The sequence below is a fragment of the Ictalurus punctatus genome, chromosome 12 (genome assembly GCF_001660625.3).
Source record: "Ictalurus punctatus breed USDA103 chromosome 12, Coco_2.0, whole genome shotgun sequence".
In the NCBI taxonomy this organism is placed as follows: Eukaryota; Metazoa; Chordata; class Actinopteri; order Siluriformes; family Ictaluridae; genus Ictalurus; species Ictalurus punctatus.
In genome coordinates, this window is record NC_030427.2 from 24,554,004 (window position 1) to 24,575,774 (window position 21,771).

The 21,771-nt window shown below is 37.2% G+C and overlaps 1 protein-coding gene across 3 annotated transcripts; it reads left to right on the forward strand.

Moving 5' to 3' along the window:
- The first annotated feature begins 1,380 nt into the window (after positions 1-1,380).
- Positions 1,381-20,582, forward strand: pip4p2 (phosphatidylinositol-4,5-bisphosphate 4-phosphatase 2). Of its 3 annotated transcripts, none has more exons than XM_017482518.3 (8): positions 1,381-1,627; positions 10,685-10,833; positions 12,574-12,680; positions 12,938-13,061; positions 14,348-14,416; positions 14,922-14,974; positions 16,983-17,073; positions 18,734-19,328. In XM_017482518.3, exons 1-8 carry the CDS (start codon positions 1,522-1,524, stop codon positions 18,839-18,841), a joined length of 807 nt encoding a protein of 268 aa, XP_017338007.1. In that variant the 5' UTR covers positions 1,381-1,521; the 3' UTR covers positions 18,842-19,328. The 3 variants fall into 3 exon arrangements, with proteins under 3 accessions (XP_017338007.1, XP_017338006.1, XP_017338008.1); XM_017482517.3 differs by lacking the exon at positions 18,734-19,328 and adding an exon at positions 19,348-20,582 and having other exon boundaries at positions 1,387-1,627; XM_017482519.3 differs by lacking the exons at positions 14,348-14,416; positions 18,734-19,328 and adding an exon at positions 19,348-20,582 and having other exon boundaries at positions 1,389-1,627.
- Positions 20,583-21,771: the final 1,189 nt, after the last annotated feature.

Below are 21,771 nucleotides of genomic sequence, written 5' to 3' on the forward strand. Positions count from 1 at the left end.
TTTTGTTTTTTGGCTTCATTGGGGAAATAGTTTGAATATATCTGGCACAAATACAAAACCTGACGTACTGAAAAACATAATTTCACACCCTCTGACAAGCCACTGTCTGTCCTCAAACCAAGACGTGAGTGTAAAGCCCGACTTCCAGAAAAGCAGAGACGAATTTTCCAAGCAGGAGTAGGAAAACAAGGGTGTGTGGTCTACAACAAAAATACTTGAACTTGTGAAATTAAATTTAAACCATGCACTCGCTCTTTTGTGTAAAACACAGCAAGTGGGCATATTTCATTTTATTTTCTGACACACCTGTCACTCCACTTCTCAGGTCATCATACATCTTGCAGACACATGGAGACCTCCTGCCAGATGCTGTGATTAGGAGTAGCTATGTTGCCATTTCGGACTATTGCCTCTTTTGATGAACAGAGGCCTGTGAAAGTGGAATCCCTGTGGACTGCTGGTTTCTTAAGCATCTGGCATAAGCAAAACATAATTACCACTGAAATAATCCTGACTCAAATATATCATGTACAGTATACAGTGTAGGAAAATATAGTAATAATATATAAGGATAATACATCTTATATTAGGGCCAATATGGTAATATTGACCCGTAGATGCACAACGTATTTAAAAAAAAAAAAAAAAAAAAAAACTAACATGGGTCACATGTGCAGCTGTAATTAGCATTTCATAGCTCCATTAGCCATACTAGCATTAGCTATGAGTTTTCTGTTCAATAAACATTGACAATCTTAGCTCTCTTGAATGTTGTACCATTATGCATGAAGTTAACTAATAATATTGTAACTGACAGCGTTAACACATTGTACTTACACTGGCCAGAATTTTGATTTAGTAACTATATCGACTTTTCCTATACTAGCTTAACACTCATTTCCACAAGAGCATCTTGAACAGAAGTGTCACTTGCACCTAGTGGTGGCAGTGAAGTACCTAGTAAATAAATGAAAAAGTTCAAACCTGAGAGACCAGTGAATGAAGTAAAGATAATTGTTTATTGAACAAATGATGAGGTGATTAGTCTTGACAAAGTCTCGACTCTAAAAGAGTCCTCACACCGAGGAGATTTGCGCCTATAAGTCAATGTCTAATATTTTAAACACCGAAGCTTTTATCGGCACAAACAAACGAGACTATTTGGGGTGAATGACGTCAGAATGATCCATAAATACTATTTTAATAAATATTTTATTAAATAAATTTTAATATCCGAAACAGCACAGACGATTGAGATTTATTTTGCCGACGTTTTGCGTTGGGTGGAGGGGGTAACTTCATGCATGTTCTGTAGTGCACTATGTAGTAAAGAAAGTGCTTCTCTCACTATGCGGTTGCGTCCTAGCTCTGCCCTCTTTACGTCCATGACTCCGCCCCCTCATGCTGCTGCTGGAGCAGTGCTGAAGTCTGTGTGTTTCGGCACCGGGCTGCCGGACTGACTGAGTGTCAGCGGTCTGGGGGTTGGTTTGTTTTTTTGCCTATTATTCTCAGTAAAAAAAAATGGCTTCCGACGGTATGGACGAGCGTTCGCCGCTACTGTCGGCGCAGAACTCCGGCAATGTGACGCCCACGGCGCCGCCGTACCTCCAGGAGCCCAGTCCGAGAGGTAAATGTACAAACCGGGCGTCGTGATTGACTCGGAGCTGCTGAATCATTTTGGGCGTAGCGACACCGCACAGAGCAGCACGTACCGCTGTAGCTCGCGCTTTAGGACCCGTGCTGGAACCGAGATATCTACTGATGAACTGACATGGGAAAGGAAAGGAAAGGAAAGGAAATGTGCAAGAAGGCCTAAATTAAAAAGCATAAATAACAGGGAGGTTGTGTAGATTTGTAATGCTGCGGGTTGCAGTTTAGGCCAGCTGTCGTTCCTGCAGTCCTTCAGTGTGTGTGTGTGTGTGTGTGTGTGTGTGTGTGCACATGACAAAATCACTCAAACGCCTGTTAGTATGAAATGGAAGGAAATGTTGATTTTTTTATTATTATTATTATTATTATTATTATTATTCTCACGAGCCTTTAATGAAGAGGACTGATTAACTAAAGCGTGGCGTCGCTGTTTTGCCGTTTGTAACGCTTACTATGAAACGGTTACATTGTTTACTGTTGTGTATCGCCTGTGTTAGGAGAGTCAGTGGTCGCGTGAAGGTGTGAAGGACGCCCATTAGCCTCTATTGTGTAGTGTGCTGAGACTGAAATTGACGACGCCTGCGTCCCAAACCTACACTCTCAGAATAAACAGTACTGGACTGTACCATTCGTTGTTGCTGGGTTAGGGTACCATAACATCTTTTGCACATATATTATCTTTTACCTGGAATAGTGCGTGTAGTATTTCTATTTCCTACGTTCAAAGGTAATTACGGTCCAGTTGTGTACATCTTTATAAAGGTATACGTTGTATCCACGTTCCCAGGTGAAAGATGGACATTAACGGTAGGAAAGATAAGGGTGCCATCCTAGCAGACAGTTTAATACCCTTTCTCTGAATGTTTATTGGACCATACCTAGTAGTAGGGCCTATGGTGACAGTCAGTACGTTTACATGGATAACAGTATTCCGATATTAAGACGATACTCTGATGAAGACAGTACCGTGTAAACAGTGATTATTGATGACGTTAATCCGACTAAAGTCATACTCGAAGTAAACACATATGGAATTAATACGTGTGGAGTATTCCTGTTTTAGTCGCATTATCGACGTGTATTACAGACATGTATACACCTTAATCACATTATTAACGTCGTGTGAGAGTTTTCACCGCATTTTGTGACAGGACACATACACACACGCACGGCTGCGTCCGAAACCACGTACTTACCTACTATATAGTACGTGAAATGCACAAATTTCAGCTACTATAGTAAGTATGTATGTGGTTTGGGACACAGCCCACGGGTTCAAGCAGTCGTCTATTTGCACGTGTAGCATGACAAATAATTACCTGCACTTGAAGCTTACATAAAATTAAAAATGAAACAGCCAAAACTGTATAAGGTACCATAACGAAGATGGACTGTATGTTGATGTGTGAAATTCTGGATGGGACGGCGTGGCGTGGGAACGCAATGACGTGCTGTTAATCGATCTATGTTCTAGAACATGTAAAACGGGAACATGAAAGGAATATTCTAAAAGCGACTCATGTAAACACCTTAATCACAATATTGTGTTATTCAGAATAAGGTCAGTAATTAGATTAGTGCTGTCCATGTAAACGTAGTCAGTGTTTTCACTCATGCTGTTCTTGTGTTGCATCTAATGGTAAAATAGCTTTTAGGTGAGGGATTCTACAGTCCCTGCACTCTTCATTTTAATTTGTTCCTCCTTTAAAACACCTGGCAGAACTCATCCGCTTATTAGCTTTCTTGAGGGTAATACGTGGGAGTATTGGGGAAACACTAAACTACACAAAAGCAGTATGACCCTAGAACAGAAAAAGAATGGTATAGACTACGGGGCATTTTTATTCTGAAATACACCTATAATATATCCCAGCTAACCACGAGTTTAAATAATATCAGTGCAGAGTCCTAGCTACTGGAGATATAAAAAATATTTGTAGGCTACACCTAGTGTCAAAATTGTATACCAAAAAAATATTAGGGCAAAAAATATTCTGGACTGCTTATGTTTATAGCAGCTATAAACAGTCCTTCCCTCACCAGCCTCTGTTTTTCTTTCAAATGAAGACAACTCTGGTTACCTCAGAGTCTGCTGTCATGAAAATTTTCCTATATTGGAAAACTCAAGTTATCTTTAACTTTACCTCTGGTTGTTAGAAAGCACTGACACTGAAGACTACTTCCAAAGAAATAAACATTTCGTCACATAAAAAGTCATTTAAAATGAAATACTCAAAAGTTTCTTAAAACCTCTACATGTGGTGTGTCTGTAATATCCCTGTATAAGTTGTTACTATAGAAACAATAACATATTAGAATGAGCAAATTCGTGTAAACCTTGCTGGCAGAACATCTCTCTGAGCCATTCTGGAAAATCTGTCAGCATTCTGAGGCTAACGTGTATGTGTTTATAATATAATACATGCTTACTATCCACATATGCATTATGAAGAACAGAAGTTTATCAGCATTCAATCGGTCATGGAAATAAAAAATCAGTGCTCTTTTTGACATAACACAAATAACTACAATATGTTTTGAGAATCAACATTCTAGAAATAAGAGAAGTAGCATTGAATACTTCTTAGCAGTTCTCTACTTGTCTCTTATTTCAGCAAAGAGCATATTGCCAGTTTATTGAAATCAAAGAAACGGAGCTTGGGAAATGTAACCTTTGAACAGAACGCTGGAACTTTATCTCTTTCCATGTTTTTTTCTTGACTAAGCTTTTAACTTCTTGGATATATAAACCCGGGGCACCCAGTGTGGGACAGTGGAGCATACTGTTGATTTACACACTGATCTTTCCATTTCAAATCATGAGTGTGGTGTATGAACAGCGAAGAATATTGCTGTATATTATATCACTAATGAATAAAACACAACAGACCTGCTGTTGTAATCATTAAATATCAAGAATCAAATATTTAAAATAAATAAATAAATCAGCAACTCTGTGGCATTGTTTCCCTGTGTATATAACAGCATGTCCTGAAGTGTTTATTCCTCTTATTAAAACAGCCATTTGCTGTAACATTACAGTTTCTCTTAATTGAAACTAAGGGGCCCAAACATTCCAGCATGACAATACCCCTGTGCATAAAGTGAGCTCCGTGAAGGCATGGTTTGCCAAGGTTGGAGTGGAAAAACTGGAGTGATCTGTGCAGAGCCCTGACCTCAACCACACTGAACACGTTTGGGATGAAAAGCACGTTTGTAGCTGAATTATTCATAAATCCTCACAGGTACACTCTAAAATCTAGTGGAAAGTCTTCCCAGAAGAGTGGCGGATATTATAACAGCAAAGGGAGAATAAATCTGAGATGGGATGTTCAAAAAGCGCACATAGGTGTCCTGGTCAGGCGTCCGCAAACATTTTTTGTGTTTTATATACAATGAACTTGAATGACCTTGAAAGTTTTTGGGTTTTTTTGGTTGGTTGTTTTTAATTTCCGTTATTTTAGCAACTTACCTAAAGTTTCAACTGGGAACAGACACAACAGATGAAAAATCCCCAGTTCCTTATTCCTAATTCCTAATTCTTCATACACAAGGGACTGCATAAGCAAAAGTAACAGTTTGTGTAGGTGTTGTGATGAGAACTGGCATCCCAACAGAGACGTCACTTACTAATACACATGGGTGACACATCTAGAAGTCTATGGAACTGTACTGGAGTGATGAACTCAATTTTTCCATAAGTTATTCCCATAGTAGTTGTTTTGATGATAGAGGTGGAGAGCGTCTAATACGTCGTTCCAAAATCTCCCATAGGTTTCAGTTACCTTATTTTCATCGTCATTTTCATTCTCATGAAATGCCTGAGGCCACTTCCACCATTGAAATGTTTCATCAGCAGCATTGATTTGCAAACATGCACAATCAATGCAAACATTGTGGGTTTTATGTACGGTTTTTCCTGAAATTCCCTGAAGTTGCTTTTTTAGGCAAAAACTAGGACATGCTCCATAATGGTGGTAAATAGGCCACTAATATGAGCAGATTTAGTAAAATATAGTCCAAATGTTTAGGGGTGACTGGGTGACCTACAACTGAAATTCCCACACAGATTCCAAGCCAAATACTTCCCAAACATTGTATTTTATGCTGGGTTCTGCCAAGGCCAGATTTGAGGCTGGGCAGCAACTGGCTACAGAGTTCAGTGCTCTGTGATAGGAATAGGCCTCTCATCTTACAAGTAGTGTCAGAGAAAATATACCCTGGTTTACTAGAAGGCGCAGGTGCTATACTGATATGTGAGAGAAATTAATCTGCCTAGATGTTGCTGAGTTCAATGAGTTAGTCCCACTGAAAGTGCATATTCTGTGTCTTAGTAATGTAAAACAAGGCAGAATGAAAGCAGCTGTGGCTCTGTCAGTTCTCAGAACTTTCCACTGGGATTGAAACTAAACTGCTAGACTACTGATGCAAAAGAGTGAAAAAGAACATTTTCCATTGAGATTGGATTTGCGAATCCAAGAGATTCTCTTGGCTTCCTTTCAGGTACTCAATACAAGATCAATACATTATCATGGCCAGTAAAGATACTGGCAGCTGTATCTGATCAGTGGAAATTACACTGTTGTTTAGAGACATGACCTGTGATCAGTGTGTAAACAGTTATGGGAACACAATGGCACTGATGCAGAGAAGCATGTTTTTGTCTTGTGCCCCTCATTACAGGTCTTGACTGAATATTGATGAGGCTGACCTGAATTCATTTAGCTGACCTCATTAAAGCATGTCCTTGTTCACAAGTGGAAACTACTCAGCCTTTATTAGCAATGTTGCTGGGAAAGTGAAAAGAAAAAAAAATAGAATCTGTGAAACTGAATATATCTGTTTATGTATATCATGTGACTCATGCATCCACTCTGTATCAGGTAGGGTGGTACTATTGTTTTTAGTTTTGAGAACAAAAACAATGGGGGGGGGGGGGTTGTTGTTTGTGGTGTTTAACATTTCTAGAAGGAGTCTCCAGTGTCAGTGGTCAAATTTTCCAACATGGGACATAGTGGTTCCTCTTTAACATTACAGTCTACGTTCGTTTTGTCTTATCAACAGCTTAGCTAGCTTGTTAACAAGAACTAGCTTGTTAAAAATGAGGAATAAACAATTCAGGATGTGCATTCAATGGAAAATATTCAACTTTGGGGTGATCACAGTAACATCACAATAACGGGTGCAGCTGTGCTCAGGTGGTAGAGCGGGTTGTCCACTAATCGTAGGGTTGAATAAGACAGTATATAAGTGCGCCATTTACATCACATCACACCACACCGTTGTCGTTTATTTCCTTGTGAACCCTCGTCTTGTTTATTCCTTAACAAGTAGTTCTATTGACTGCTATACCTTAAGAAATGACATTAATGTGTGCATGTGCTTTGTAATCCACCAAGCCAGATGTGTTTGTATGTTTAAAGTCAGAGTCAGGTGTGAGCATTCCCAGCATAAACGCAAATTTTAGAAGAAAAAGAGGATGAAGTCAAGGGGAGAGACAGGTTTCTAATAGTGCACTGTTAATCTAACAATGGAGGCAGATGCTGCCAGGTCTGTGATTTCACACTGCTCTGTTTTAGTCGATAATTGAGAGGGTGCATAGAAGAAAGACAGAGAATATATGCATATTTAGGCCTACCTGGTCTTGTTTAATTTTCAAGTTGCTTGCATGATGAAGCATCATTTAAATTTTAAGCACATGATTACTACTTTGAGTAAAATTCATCTGCTCTAATGATTAATCAGTCCAGTCTATGATAAGTGCTCTCTTGTATGTGTAGAACAATGTTAGATGTAGTAGGTAAGTAAGATGTTATATTCCATTACGTTTCCTGTGAGTTTGGTCAATTTACACTTTCAGCAAGTATTATGGGCTTTGTTATAAATAAGTGTGTTGTGGTTTGTTTGTTTGTTTATTTGTTTGTTTGTTTGTTTGTTTGTTTTATCTTTTATTTGCAAGGTTTTCAACTAGAAGTAAGCTTATATGGTTAGACACCCCATTAATAAGCAGATGTGATCTACCACAGTCTCATGTTACATGATTAAATTTGTTTAGGAGTTAAGCATTAGATGGTAACTTCTGCATGTACTCCAATGGATTTAATGAATGTCATTAAGTATTACTGCAATAGAAGTTAGTGTTGCATAATGCATTACAGTGGTATATTTCCATCCACCAAATCCTGTAGAACTATAGATAAAAAAATACATATATATCTGACTAAGCAGGTGCAGATCTAATACGCTTTCCTAGTCAAATTCATAGATATAATATAGATATAATGAACATCTTGATCATATTGATATTTGGTTAACTTTTAACTTGCACACCACTATAATGCTCAACTATGGCCTCAGATAGTTAGCAGGATATTGGAATACCTGTACGCAGATCTGTTATTGACCAGAATAGCATCACAATTCCTAATTTCTACTGAAGAGTATATACAAGTGCTTAACCTATTTACAAGCCTAGTTGTGTTTTAGCTCAAAAAGCAAGCAGTTGCACTCCAGCTATCACATGCACAGTACACAAGAATTGTTCACCTGGTGCAAATATTGCTTTTTAAATAGCAATATTTTCGATGAAATATTATTATAGTATCAAAACCTGATTAAAGGCAGTTTAATAATTATGATATGACTGCGCTATGATCGAATTGCTGTTATTAAAATTTAAATTAAATTGCTGTTTATTGAATTGCTGAATGCTTGTGAACATGGATGTTGCACATCTTCCTGTTCCAGCACTGTGCTACTGTTGCAACAGTTCCTTACAATATGGCTGAAAACAAACAACTAGTTTATCAATGCAGGGGGGAAACTAATTAGATTGCTAAAAAATGCACCATTTTTGAAAGAAATTTTATAGAAAACTGTGCATCATGGAGTGTCGGGAACCATATGCACCTTGACGGGGAAATCTGTATCATAATTAAGTATTATATTAGCCTCGTAGCTCCAGTGAAAAACCAGAGAAACGAACTTTGTACACCAGACTTGCGTTTTGGTTCAATTGGACATTGTGTGCACTTCATTTTTTGGCTGAATGAATATCAGAGCACGAGGCCAAGCCTGGCTCAACTGCTGAATCTGGAGTTGATGTGAGAGACTTTATCAAATTATGACACTTCCTTAATCCATTTAGCCTTTAGAGTGAAAGTCTAGCCTACAAGTGTAAAAGTATGGCACAGAGTAGGCACGAATTCAATCTACAAGCCAATCCTCAGCATTTCAGTCTGTGGTTTGAAATGGTTGAAATATAAAAAAAAATTTAGGAGTAGACAGCCTGTTGTTTCATGCTTTATATATAAATATATGTCATATATTTAACATGCAATGCAGAGCATTTTCCTTTTAAAAACACATAAAACATTCTATGTTTACACTTACATTTACACACTGATCTAACCCCAGTTTTAGGGGATTACTGATTATTATAATGATGCTTGGTCTAGACTTTGAGCGTTCTCATTCTCCGCTTGGCACAATATTCAGTTATTAGCCAAGCTTGTAATGCAGGATTTAGGTCATTTTCATAATCCAATATTTCACTGTTCATAGAGTAAAACCTCATACAATACGCTCCATTATTGGAAAAATAAAATATTGTTATCCTGACTGTTTAGTCATATTGCTCCTGTTGCTCCTTCATATTGAGACGGATCTACAACCCCTGGCAAAAATTATGGAGTCACCACACTTAGAGGATGTTCTCCTGGCTTTTGTTTTTTTTTTGTTTTTTTTGTTTTTTTCTTCTCCCTCCCGTAGCAAATAAACAAATCGCAGATATGACACAAAACAATTTTTGTTTAATAGCTGAACATTCTGGTTTTGTAAAACATACCTCAAACAAATTGCATGAAATTATTTTAATTAATTGCATATTTTTTTCCAAATCAAGTAGAGGAAGAAATTATGGAATCATGAACAACAAAAAAATTAGTTAGTCATTTGCTGCTCTTCCTCCAGCTTTTATGACGGCCTGAATTGTGTGAGGCATGGACTTCACTAATGAAAAACAATATTTTCCATCAAGCTGGTTCCAACTTTCTCGAATAGCGGTTGACAGATCAGCTTTACAGAATGGAGTACATACTCCTTGCAGAATCTGCAAAATGTTACTTTTTTTTAAAAAATTGCATTTTGTTTTGTTTGTATTTAGGTCTGCCCTGAATAAACTGTTTCACATAATGTTTACATATAGTCCACAAGACACTATAATAACTGAATTTACACAAATGAACCAGTTCAAAAGTTTACATACACTTGATTCTTAATCCCGTGCGTCGTTACCTGGATGATCAGTGACTGTGTTTATGTTTTGTGATAGTTGTTCATGAGTCCCTTGTTTGTCCTGAGCAGTTAAACTGCCCAATGTTCTTCAGAAAAATCCTCCAGTTCCTGCACATTCTTTACTTTTCCAGCATCTTCTGCATATTTCACCCCTTTCCAGCAGTGGCTTTATGATTTTGAGATCCATCTTTTTGGGCACATTCGATTGTATGTTTTTCGTTGTCTGAAAGACATTTTGTTAACTGCTTAATGGTTGAAATTGTTTCTGGGATAAAAGTAAATCTGAAGTTAATGCCATGTATACATTTATTTCTGAATCAGTAAGTATATTTTTAGTAAGTAGCTTTAAACAAGTACATTTCATTTTGAACTTTTAAGTAATGCCTCCTGGGTGAAGCTTGTTCATGAAGCTGGTTGTGAAGATGCCAAGAATATGCAAAGCTTCATCAGTAATACTCTTATTAGTTTCATGAGTAGATTTTTGGAAGGTAACGTGTGTGCAAAACCAAGGCATGGAATATAATATTCTACTAAATGTTTTATGTGTTTTTATTTATTTATTTATATATATATATATATATATATATATATATATATATATATATATATATATATATATATATATATATATATATATATATATATATATATATATATATATACACACACACACACAATTATATACAATTATATACACACACTTATGTGTGTGTGTAACTGTGTGTTTGTCCTCTGTTAGCTGAGCTTCCTCCCCCATACACAGCCATTGCCAGTCCCGATACAGGAGGCGTGCCAGTCATTAACTGCCGAGTGTGTCAATCTCTCATAAACCTGGATGGGAAGCTCCATCAGCATGTTGTGAAGTGCACGGTCTGCAATGAGGCCACGGTAAGAAAGCCTCTTGTTTTCTACAACTAATGCTTAGTCATGCACAGAGCCAGTCCTACATTCTCTCTCTCTCTCTCTCTCTCTCTCTCTCTCTCTCTCTCTCTCTCTCTCTCCCTCTCCCCCAGTTCTAGCTTCTGCACAGCCCTAAGTGATGTCTTCACACAAATCAATCTTTGACAGGAAGAGAATATAGTGGAATATAATTTGTGGTATTTGCCCGTCTCTATCTCAGACTCTATGCTCTCTATACTTTGGGACTAAAACATCGTTCTTCTTTTCCCTAAACTAAGTGTGGATTGCAGTGTGATTCCTGCAAATTATATTCAGCATAGGATTTTGGTTTATATTATTAACAGTATTAGTACTATAAAGTGAATGTTCTTTATGATTTAAACCAAAAACAGTGAGACAGGGAGAAAGACAGACTGAGAATTCCCATAAACTCCCAAGATTTCCATCATCCTCCACAGCCGTTGTGTATTTTGCATTGATGCATATTGATCATATAATTACACAATCTGAAAGCTTTTTTATCCGAATAAATTACATAGAATGTTGCCATTTATTTATCCAAAGAAGCTCATACAGCACAAATGCATCTTTCACTTGTAACTAAGCAACGCCGCATGCAACAGCACATCCGCTTAGTCATGATGAGAAAGATGCACTAGAGCATATCACGTGATTTGGAGGTTGGCGTGTGTGAGCATTCATCCTTGTGGTGCGGGAGAAGCGATAACAGGCCGTGATTGAGGGAAAAATTTAAAAGCAAAATCCTTTATTTATTTATTTATTTATTTTTAATTAGTAGAGACACAAAAGACAAACACCAGAAATGCATTTTTTGGCATTTATTATTTATATGTTTGTACCTTGTGCATTGCAGTGTTTTAAACCTGAACAAGCAATCTTTTGTTGTGATATTTATACCCAAGTCTCATCCTTGCTTCAGTGGATAATCTCACCTGGATACTGTAGAGTTGTACCTAAGTACTGCTGTGTGAATCATAAAGATTAACAAATCCCAAAACTTTTACTCACAGTATGATCATAACATCCTTTCTACACACTTGTTTTTCTTTAATAGTATACAGCTGTGGAAGAGTAATGATTTGTCATAATGACACACATTTTATAATCATATTGACACTACCCGGTGTCACCTTTACATTCCTCTGAAGGTTTCTTCCTCATGACATCTCGGGGAGTTTTTCCTTGCCACTGTCATGTCTGGCTTGCTCGATAGGGACCTAAAGCTATATCTGTATTTCTGCAACGCTGTATAACACATTTCCTTCACTCCTCTCTTCTGGCCTTTTTATTCTTTGCTGATTTGATCTCATACATTAGCATTAATTGGCTCTGTTTTCCTGTCTGACCAGTTAAAACTCGTCCATTTTCCTGTCAAACTGACTTTATATAAGAATTTGTGGTAACGATATGGTGGTTCTGTCTAGACTCAAATTAGAGGGATTTCTAAGGTGGATAAACCAGAGCTTTGACCTAATGAGGTTAATCACAGGCTACTGAGTCATTCTGGATATTTGCCGTAATGACTGAAGCATTATATGGTGTTGATGGTGGGACATGCTTGTACACATTTCAGCAGAAGTCGAATATTTTCTAGGCAAAAGTGGTCATTTACTCAGGTAGAGTGTCTAGTGAAAGGATGGTAATAATTATTTTTAAAGATTAGTCTTTGAGAACTAAAAATCTCACTTTCTCATTTCCTTTTCATAGCCAATCAAAAACCCACCAGCTGGGAAAAAGTATGTCAGATGTCCCTGCAACTGCCTGCTAATTTGTAAAGACACATCCCGGAGGATAGGATGCCCTCGACCCAACTGGTAAGTGTGATCAAGGCTGTCGTGTTACCACAGCTGTCTGAGCATGAATTTGTAGGGGAAACGTTTAAAGCAGGTCTGTAGACATATGCTGACAGAGCACAGGCAGGTCAAACAGGTACTGAGCTCTTTGAAGTACAGGAAAATACTTGCAGCTGTACAAGAGAGTGAGATGGGATTTTTTTAACTGATAGCAGCATAAAAGGCACAGTGAGAGTGGGGGGGAAAGCATTGACATCATTTGTTTGTATGACCCACAGCAGACGGATTATCAACCTGAGCCCAGTGATGGTGATCCCAGAGGAGCAACCTGCACAGCCGGCACTTCCTATTCAGCCTGAAGGCCTGCGTGTGGTGTGCGGCCACTGCGGCAACACATTCCTCGTATGTACAGTATTAATCCATTCCTATACAATCCTATCCTTTTCCATCTCATCCCATCCTATCCTATCCCACACCCTAACTATCATCAACCAGCCTATCAACTAATTCTCAACGACATTTCAGTAGTTTTTGTTGATATTTAATAGATGGGTCAAACTATGTGTATAGATTTTCAGTTTATCCCTTTGTATTTTAACATTATTTATTATACATTGGACTATCCAAGTAACGTTATCCTTGACTAATATATAATTCGACAGTTTACTGTTACGGTTACAGAAATATTTAGGTTAAAAATTAACTAAAGAAATAAATAAATAATCCTGTAAAACTAACTCATGGTAATTCAGCTGTTGGGTTCAAACTGGTAGGAGTTTTTGAACACACATTGTACACCAGCTCCTATGTCTTCGGATCTACTAGCTAATCTTAGAAAGCCAGCTCACTACTATCGTCCTCGGAGACTCCTAGAGAAGTCTTTTCCTTCAACTAAGCCCAGCTAGCTTGCTACTAGTGGCTCTGTGCTGATATTCTTGCCAAATCACTGCATCAGAGATTAGCATCACAATAAAGCACAAAACAGCCAATGTTAATGAGCTTACATGCTACCTTAAAGACGAGCTCTAGTTAAATTATAGATTGTTTCTCATTCATCAGTACTCTGTGACCGTCTCGTTGACGTGCACGGTAAAGATTTTCTTGTAACACCTCTGTAATACTGAGGACATGAAAATAACAGCAGCAGATAATGAAGTACTGTGTATGCTACAATACCAAATATGTCAGGACACCACTAATATCTGTATTATTTAGGCATCCTACGTAGTGCGGCAAATGCAGTTTGGTATACAGCCTCAGTGGATCCTACATTCTCAGTGAACGTGTATTGACTTGACTTGGTGCCCTCAGCCAAGATTAATAATCAAGTAGGGCAGTGGTAGCTCAGTGGTTAACACGTCGGTCTAACGCTCAGAAGGCCCACTTGAGCAAGGCCCTTAACCCTCAGTTGCTCAGATGTATGAATTAGATAAATGCAAGTCACTCTGGATAAGGGCATCTGCCAAATACCATAAATGTAATGCATATATATGTAATGTAATATGTATATAATACTTTTTTATTATTATTTATTTAAATTCTGCTTGTACAGGATGTTGCCTAGATTTCTTCACTAGTATATATTGGAGTAAATTATGGATTTAGCACAGGATGCACAAGTAGAAAACTAGAATCACTCATTGCCCTGGACGTGTTATCAATGCTCCTGTTATGCCTTTGGCGTTTAGGGTAGTGATGATGCTGGGTCCCAGCCGTCCTCTGGTGTGCATGTTGATGATGCATCTGCTGCCCGCAAGGTCCTATTGCTCATAACGCCGTGAATAACAAGACTGAATAAAAACAGCTTGTGATCTGATACCAATGAGTAAAATGAGCATGGCATTATTCTACCAGTAACTAAAACTAACAATTTGCATTGTGATCTACACGGGCAACATGCCCGTGCTCAAAGTCATCTGCTTCATGCAACATGCTTCAACTGCTTAAATGCATCTGTATTCTTTACCATGAATATTTCATGTTTTTCTTTTACATCTGTTGTTCCCTCTGTTATTTATTGCTGTTGCATTTTGCCTTTGAAGTGTGTTACTTTAATTCATTTCTTGCCTGTGTAAATTCAGCATTGAATTATGTAGAGGCTACTTTAGATTTTGATTAAGAATTAGTTTCTCAAGTAGTCGTTGTAACTCATCATAGGACTATAAAGTGACCCAAGAATAACAGACCACCTTAACCCAATAGTAGAAGAGTATAAGTGTATGTTTGACTTTGATTTTTGTTTGTTTTGTGTCCTGCCCACAGTGGATGGAGCTCCGATTTAATACACTGGCCAAGTGTCCACATTGCAAAAAAATGTGAGTGAGTCACATTTATCACTTTGCCATGTTTAAATCTTTGTGATATAGATGTCTTAGGCTTTTGTGTTGGGACACTCATGACTGGATATGCAATGTCACTGGCATATGATTTGCAATCTCTGAGACTCATTAATCAAAGCGTGATGCACATTTCTGGCAGGAGGTCAGGTCTTGGCACCTCAGGGTAATGCAGAGAGGAAGAGTAAACATACCCAGAGTGGTAGTGCCAGTAATGTGATGCCCTGCCCCCACTGCCCAGGCTGGCAGGATCTGCCAGAGCAACTGCTATGGAGTGAGAGCAGATTCATGCTGATACAATGTAACATACAGATGGAACACATTGAAATGGCAGTTGTTACAACCGGCCTAAACAGAACATGCCAAACAAAAGGTCGCTGTTTGGATTTAAATATGCAGATATTTAAGAGCCTATGATTGGATCATTATTGCAGTGATTTAATATGTTTCAGCTAGCAAATGCTTTTAACTGTAACTGATACAGTGTGGAACATCACATTTCTTAAACAACTATGTCAGAAGATGTATGCTGTGGTTGTGGAAAAGATGTTACTGTGTTTCAACAAATTATTGGAGTGGATCAAGAAAAGAACAGTTCAGCGCATTATTAACACCTGGAAGGATACTGGTGAACTGTCGATTCTGCGGAAGAAATGTGGTCGGAAAAAAATCTTGAACGATCCCGATCAGAGATTTTTAAAACGCTTTGTAAAGTCACATCGTAAAAAATCGACAGTAGAACTCGCAGCAATGTTTGATAGTGAAAGTAAGAGCATTTCCACATGCGCAATGCGATGAAAACTTACAGGATTGGGACTAAACAGCTGTGTGATCACAAGAAGACCACTTATTAGTGAGGCTAATCGGAAAAAACGACTCCAATTTGCTAGGGAGCATAAAGATTGGACTGTGGATCAATGGAAACAGGCCATGTGGCCTGATTCCAAAGCGATGGGCAGTTTCTCAGAAAGGTGTTCAACTTTTTCCTTGATGCTTTACTAGCAAACATCAACAAGTAAGGAATAACACTCAACCGACTGCTGTTATTGGAAACTAATCCATGTCAAAGCAAAGCAGATGGCCACTACCACCCCGAAGTGGATCATTTCACCCTTAACACCATGGCCCGAAATCATGTTATTTCTCTTATATCACAGCAATTTGCCGCTGATTTAAAATCTTAGATTTATTATGAACAAAATGCTTGTTTTTTAACCATTTATAGCTACATTTAATCTTATGGAATGTCTGCAAGACAACTTAGTTTATTTTATGGTTTATGATGTTATTATTATGTAGCCACTGTAAACAGTCGTTCCCCCATTAGCCTCTCTTTATTTTTTTTATCTTGAAGGTAATAAGAAAAACACAGCTTGTAATGTCACTGAGAAACCAGAAAGTGTAAACAACTCTGTCCTAAAGACTTTCCTGTGTTGACAAAATGCTAACCTTCCTTAAATGTTAAATAAATGTCTCCTAAAGCATCACCATATCACTGATTATACAGTATTCTTTGCTAAATAAAAACAGATTTTTTTTTTTTTTTATATCTGTTCATTATTAGTCTTAGATATAAAAATATAACCACTTTGGAATTATATGATTCTAGCTCACAATTTTTGGTGATTTTAAGCCCACCACTACTTGAGAGAAAGGCATAGGCATGTTAAGCCACCTGATTTGTCATGATTTAAAAGGAGGTTTCCGAATCACATGAGAGCCATGTGAAGTATTAGTTAAAAACCCAGCAGGGCTAGGAGGGAGCCATGTGACCCCCGACAAAGTCTGAGTACAAGAATTTGCAAAAGAGCCAATTTATTTTCAACCACTTCAATGGATCTGTTTTTCTTTCCAACTAACTAACTAACTTAAAATGGTAATTACATTTTTACACAAATCCCAGATTATTTATTCACAACCCTTAAAGCAAGATAATCCACTCGCATATTTAATAGTATTTAACAGTATGTAATGCTTTTGTCTCCAGCTCTTCCGTTGGCAGTGCTCTACCCAGGAGACGCTGCTGTGCTTACATCACAGTAGGAATGATCTGCATTTTCATTGGAATTGGACTAACAGTGAGTACTGATCCCAACCACAATATACTTTTATATACAGTGGTGCTCGAAAGTTTGTGAATCCTATAGAATTTTCTATATATCTGCATAAATATGACCTAAAACATCATCAGATTGTCACACAAGTCCCAAAAGTAGACAAAGAGAACCCAATTAAGTAAATTAAATGGGACACAAATATTATACTTGGTCATTTATTTGTTGAGGAAAATGATCCAATATTACATATCTATGAGTGGCAATAGTATATGAACCTGTAGGATTAGCAGTTAATTTGAAGGTGAAATTAGTCAAGTGTTTTCAATCAGTGGGATGACAAGCAGGTGTGAGTGAGTGCCCTGTTTTACAGGGATCTATCAGAGTCTGGTCTTCACAACACATGTTTGTGGAAGTGTATCATGTCACGAACAAAGAAGATTTCTGAAGACCTCAGAAAAAGAGTTGTTGATGCTCATCAAGCTGGAAAAGGTTACAAAACCATCTCTAAAGAGTCTGGACTCCACCCATCAACAGTCAGACAGATTGTGTAGAAATGAAGGGAATTCAAGATCATTGTTACCCTCCTCAGGAGGAGTGGTTGACCAACAAAGATCACTACAAGAGCAAGACGTGTAATAGTTCATGAGGTCACAAAGGAACCCAGGGTAACTTCTAAACAACTAAAGATCTCTCTCACATTGGCTAATGTTCATGAGTCCAGAATCAGGAGAACACTGAACAACAGTGATGTGCAAGGCAGGGTTGCAAGGAGAAAGCCACTGTTCACCAAAAAAAATATTGCTGCCTGTCTGCAGTTTGCTAATCGTCATGTGGACAAGCCAGAAGGATGGTGGAAAAATGTTTTGTGGATGGATGAGACCAAAATAGTATTTGTGGTTTGAATGAAAAGCGTTATGTTTGGAGAAAGGAAAACACTGTGTTCCAGCATAAGAACCTTATCCCATCTGTGAAACATGGTGGTGGTGGTGGTGGTATCATGGTTTGTGTCTGTTTTGCTACATCTGAGACAGGACGACTTGCTATGTTTGATGAAACAATGAATTCTGAATTATACCAGTGAATTCTCAAGGAAAATATCAGGACATCTTTCTGTGAATTGAATCTCAAGAGGAAGTGGGTCATACAGCAAAACAACAGCCCTAAGCACACAAGTCATTCTACCAAAGAATGGTTAAAGAAGAATAAAGTTAATGTTTTGGAATGGCCAAGTCAAAGTCCTGACCTTAATCCAATAGAAATGTTGTGGAAGGACCTGAAAAAAGCAGTCCATATGAGGAAACCCACCAACATCCCAGAGTCGAAGCTGTTCTGTACTGAGGAATGGACTAAAACTCCTCCAAGCCGACGTGCAGGACTGATCAACAGTCACCGGAAATGTTTAGCTGCAGTTATTACTGCACAAGGGGCTCACACCAGATACTGAATAGATATGTAATATTGGATCATTTTCCTAAATAAATAAATGACCAAGTATAATATTTTTGTCTAATTTGTTTAATTGGGTTCTCTTTGTTTACTTTTAGGCCTTGTGTGAAAATCTGATGATGTTTTAGGTCATATTTAATGCAAAAATATTGAAAAGTCTATATTAAAAAAACTTGGCATCCTTTTTAAAAAAAAAAAAAAAAGCATCTTGCATTTTGTGCTGTTTTATATGCAGGTAGGTTTTACTGAGCATTGGAGAATCTGTGACAGTTCTTCTGGAAACACTTCTTTCTTTTTTCTTTTTTCTTTTTGCATGCACAATCCAGCAGCCTTTATGCTGTAATGTTTTGTGTGTTGGGGTTTTTTTTTTTTTGGGGGGGGAGATGGTGTCTGAAAAGTGGTCTGTTAGGTAATATTCTTGTTGCTTTCTTTACTATTTAATATTCTTGTTGCTTTCTTTACTATTTAATATTCTTTACTATTTAATATTCTTGTTGCTTTCTTTACTATTTAATATTCTTGTTGCTTTCTTTACTGACATCCAAACATTTTTCTCTAGCATAAATTTTTTGGTTGGAAAAGTAATGTTTGGAAGTACAAGATGTTTTTATACTCAACAATGCAGAAGTCATAAAATTAACATCTGTAACTAAATTTGTACTAAACAATAAGAGACTTTTTATAGTACTACATACCAAAAATATATTTATTTAAAAATAAAAAAAAAAAGAAGTTACTGACAAGACAGAAAAAGTCAGCTATCCTGAGTCAGATCTAATAAACTGTATCTGATTCTGTGCTTTTGTGTGGTGTTTTTTTGTTTTTTGTTTTTCTTTTTTCTCTCTTTAGGTTGGAACCCAGGAATTTGCCAGCAGGTACCATGCTACCTATGTGTCATGGGCCTTTGCCTATCTGCTCGGTCTTATCTGCCTGGTACGGGCCTGCTACTGGGGAGCAATTAGAGTCAGCTATCCAGAGAACACCTTTGCATAGATAAAATGTCCGTGATCGTTCATTTAACCCTTTTTAGGATTTAATTTTATCCTGATTTTAACAGGTGTACATTTGACTGGTCATTCTATCTAGGTGAGCTATAATCGAGGCTGGAAATTTACACATTATATTCTGATTGGGTGTAAAATATATATATATATATATATATATATATATATATATATATATATATATATATATATATATATATATATATATATATATATATATATATCAACAGTCTGACTGATCAAATATTTAAAATATAATGAAATCAGCATTGGGAAATGATCTTTTGATCAATTGGAAAAATATAAGTTTGGTACGTACGCCTCATGGATTGTTGTAACTCCTACTGGATAGACTGTGCGTGTGTGTGGGTGTGCTGCGTTTTGTTAATGACTTGACCAAAATGAACAATTTGTCCATTGCACTACAGTTTTATGCAAATATCCTGTTCTTTTTGCTGCTAGTTGTCAGCTGTAAAAAGCTGCAAGTTGTTAAGTATTAAAAGCTGCCCACACTAAACAAGGTACTGTGTTACATTTATAGAATCTTACATCTTACACGTGCCAATGTTTGTGCTCATATCTCTTGGGGAAGAAAATTTCTCACTACTCTTGAATCCGTATTGTTGGAGCCGCTCAAACCCGCAGTGAGATTATTGCGGCTTTTTAGAGTAATTAAATACGGCATGCTTACAAACGTCAAAGCTCATGATTTGACTCCAGTGAGACTTAAATGTTTTGCATGATATTCATTTGATTAATTTTTACCACAGGTCCGTGTTCCTCTGTCAATGAAAGGTCACTGTGGAAGTTTTAGGCCCTAATTTCCAGCCTTCCTCTGTATACGTAGAATGGAAACGCCTCAGCTATCTTGTTCATGCTAATATCACAGTAGTTCATTAACTTTGGCAAGGCGACTGGGCACAACTGTAGTAACTAATCCTGTTCTGAATGTGAAGAGCAAGTTTCTTTGTATATAGTTTATTCATTGCACCTAGACTAACTTAAGTTGGAGTATGGTTTGGCTCTTTTTAAAAATGGTAATTTATCAATAAAATAAAAAAAGAACTCCCTTTCTGTCCATGTCTGTGTCTGAGGTTTTTCTTTCTTTCTTTCTTGTCCTTCACAACTTTTTGTGAAAAGAATCATAAAAGATTGTATGAGTATGAAATAAATATTACCCACTATAATTAGGAGATTTTTTTTGTTTTTTTTTAACACTATTTCTTAAATAATAGTATTTTCTCTAAGGAATATGTGCCAAAATTGTTGCTAAGAAACAATGCCTAAGCCATGCCTAAGAAACTTTTAGATATATGCAAGCAAATTAACATTTTGCTATTATTTTTAATTTGTCTGTTGTTGCCCTCAGTATGCCCTGTTTCCCTGTGTATATAAGTTATGGTTGTAAACATGTGAAATTTCTTTATCATCTATTATCATGGGCAAAAAACAACTTTCAATATAAGAAAATAGTCACAAGTCATATAATGTGTTGTTTTTTTTTGTTTTGTTTTTTTTAAAAAAAAAAAAAAAAAAAAAACATACACACACAGAAGCAGTTTCAATTTTTAAAAAAATTAAAACTTGGACCCATGACTACAGTGATGGGCTCAAAGGGGACTTTTATAATTGCATAATTTACCGGTTTCTTGTGGTTGTCAAACTTTCAGAATCGACTGTTACATGATCAAAGTCATGTGCAAGAAAGAAATCCTGCCTGAGAGCGTCTCACAAAATACAGCACCTGAACTTCATCAAGCTTCATTAAAACTACAGCTGGCATTGTGATGAGACCAAAATCAAACTTCATCAAGATCTTTGGCAAAAACTGAGTACATACAAGGAAACGCAGCTAATAAAATGTATGTTTTGGGTTGTTTGATGGTTAGTGGTTTGAGGCTCTTGTGATGATTGACAGTATCGTGAAGTCTATTACTTACCCGGATATTTCAGGCCATAACCTGAGATCCATTCCTGGAAAAGAGCTTGTAAAAGCTTAAACTCGTATTCTGAGATTAACTTGCCAAATTTTACACCTGTGGGTTTGTCAGGTCTAAAAAAATGGAGAGTACAATTAGATATTAAGATTGACTGATGTTAATCAGTAGGACTGTAGTCAAGACTGCCATTGTCAAGTAAAAGAGTCCAAGACCACGACTAGCCGAGACTGAGTCTTAAGGGGTTCAAGGCCACATCAAGATTGAGTCCAGAAAAAGCGAGACCAAGTCAAGATTGATACTGAAAATCATTAACCTTTTTTTAGACCAAG

Coding starts and splice junctions, on each gene's coding strand:
- pip4p2 (XM_017482517.3), top strand. CDS start 1,522: ATGGCTTCCGACGGTATGGACGAGCGTTCGCCGCTACTGTCGGCGCAG. Junction 1,628..10,684: donor CCAGGAGCCCAGTCCGAGAG/GTAAATGTACAA, acceptor GTCCTCTGTTAG/CTGAGCTTCCTCCCCCATAC. Junction 10,834..12,573: donor CGGTCTGCAATGAGGCCACG/GTAAGAAAGCCT, acceptor TCCTTTTCATAG/CCAATCAAAAACCCACCAGC.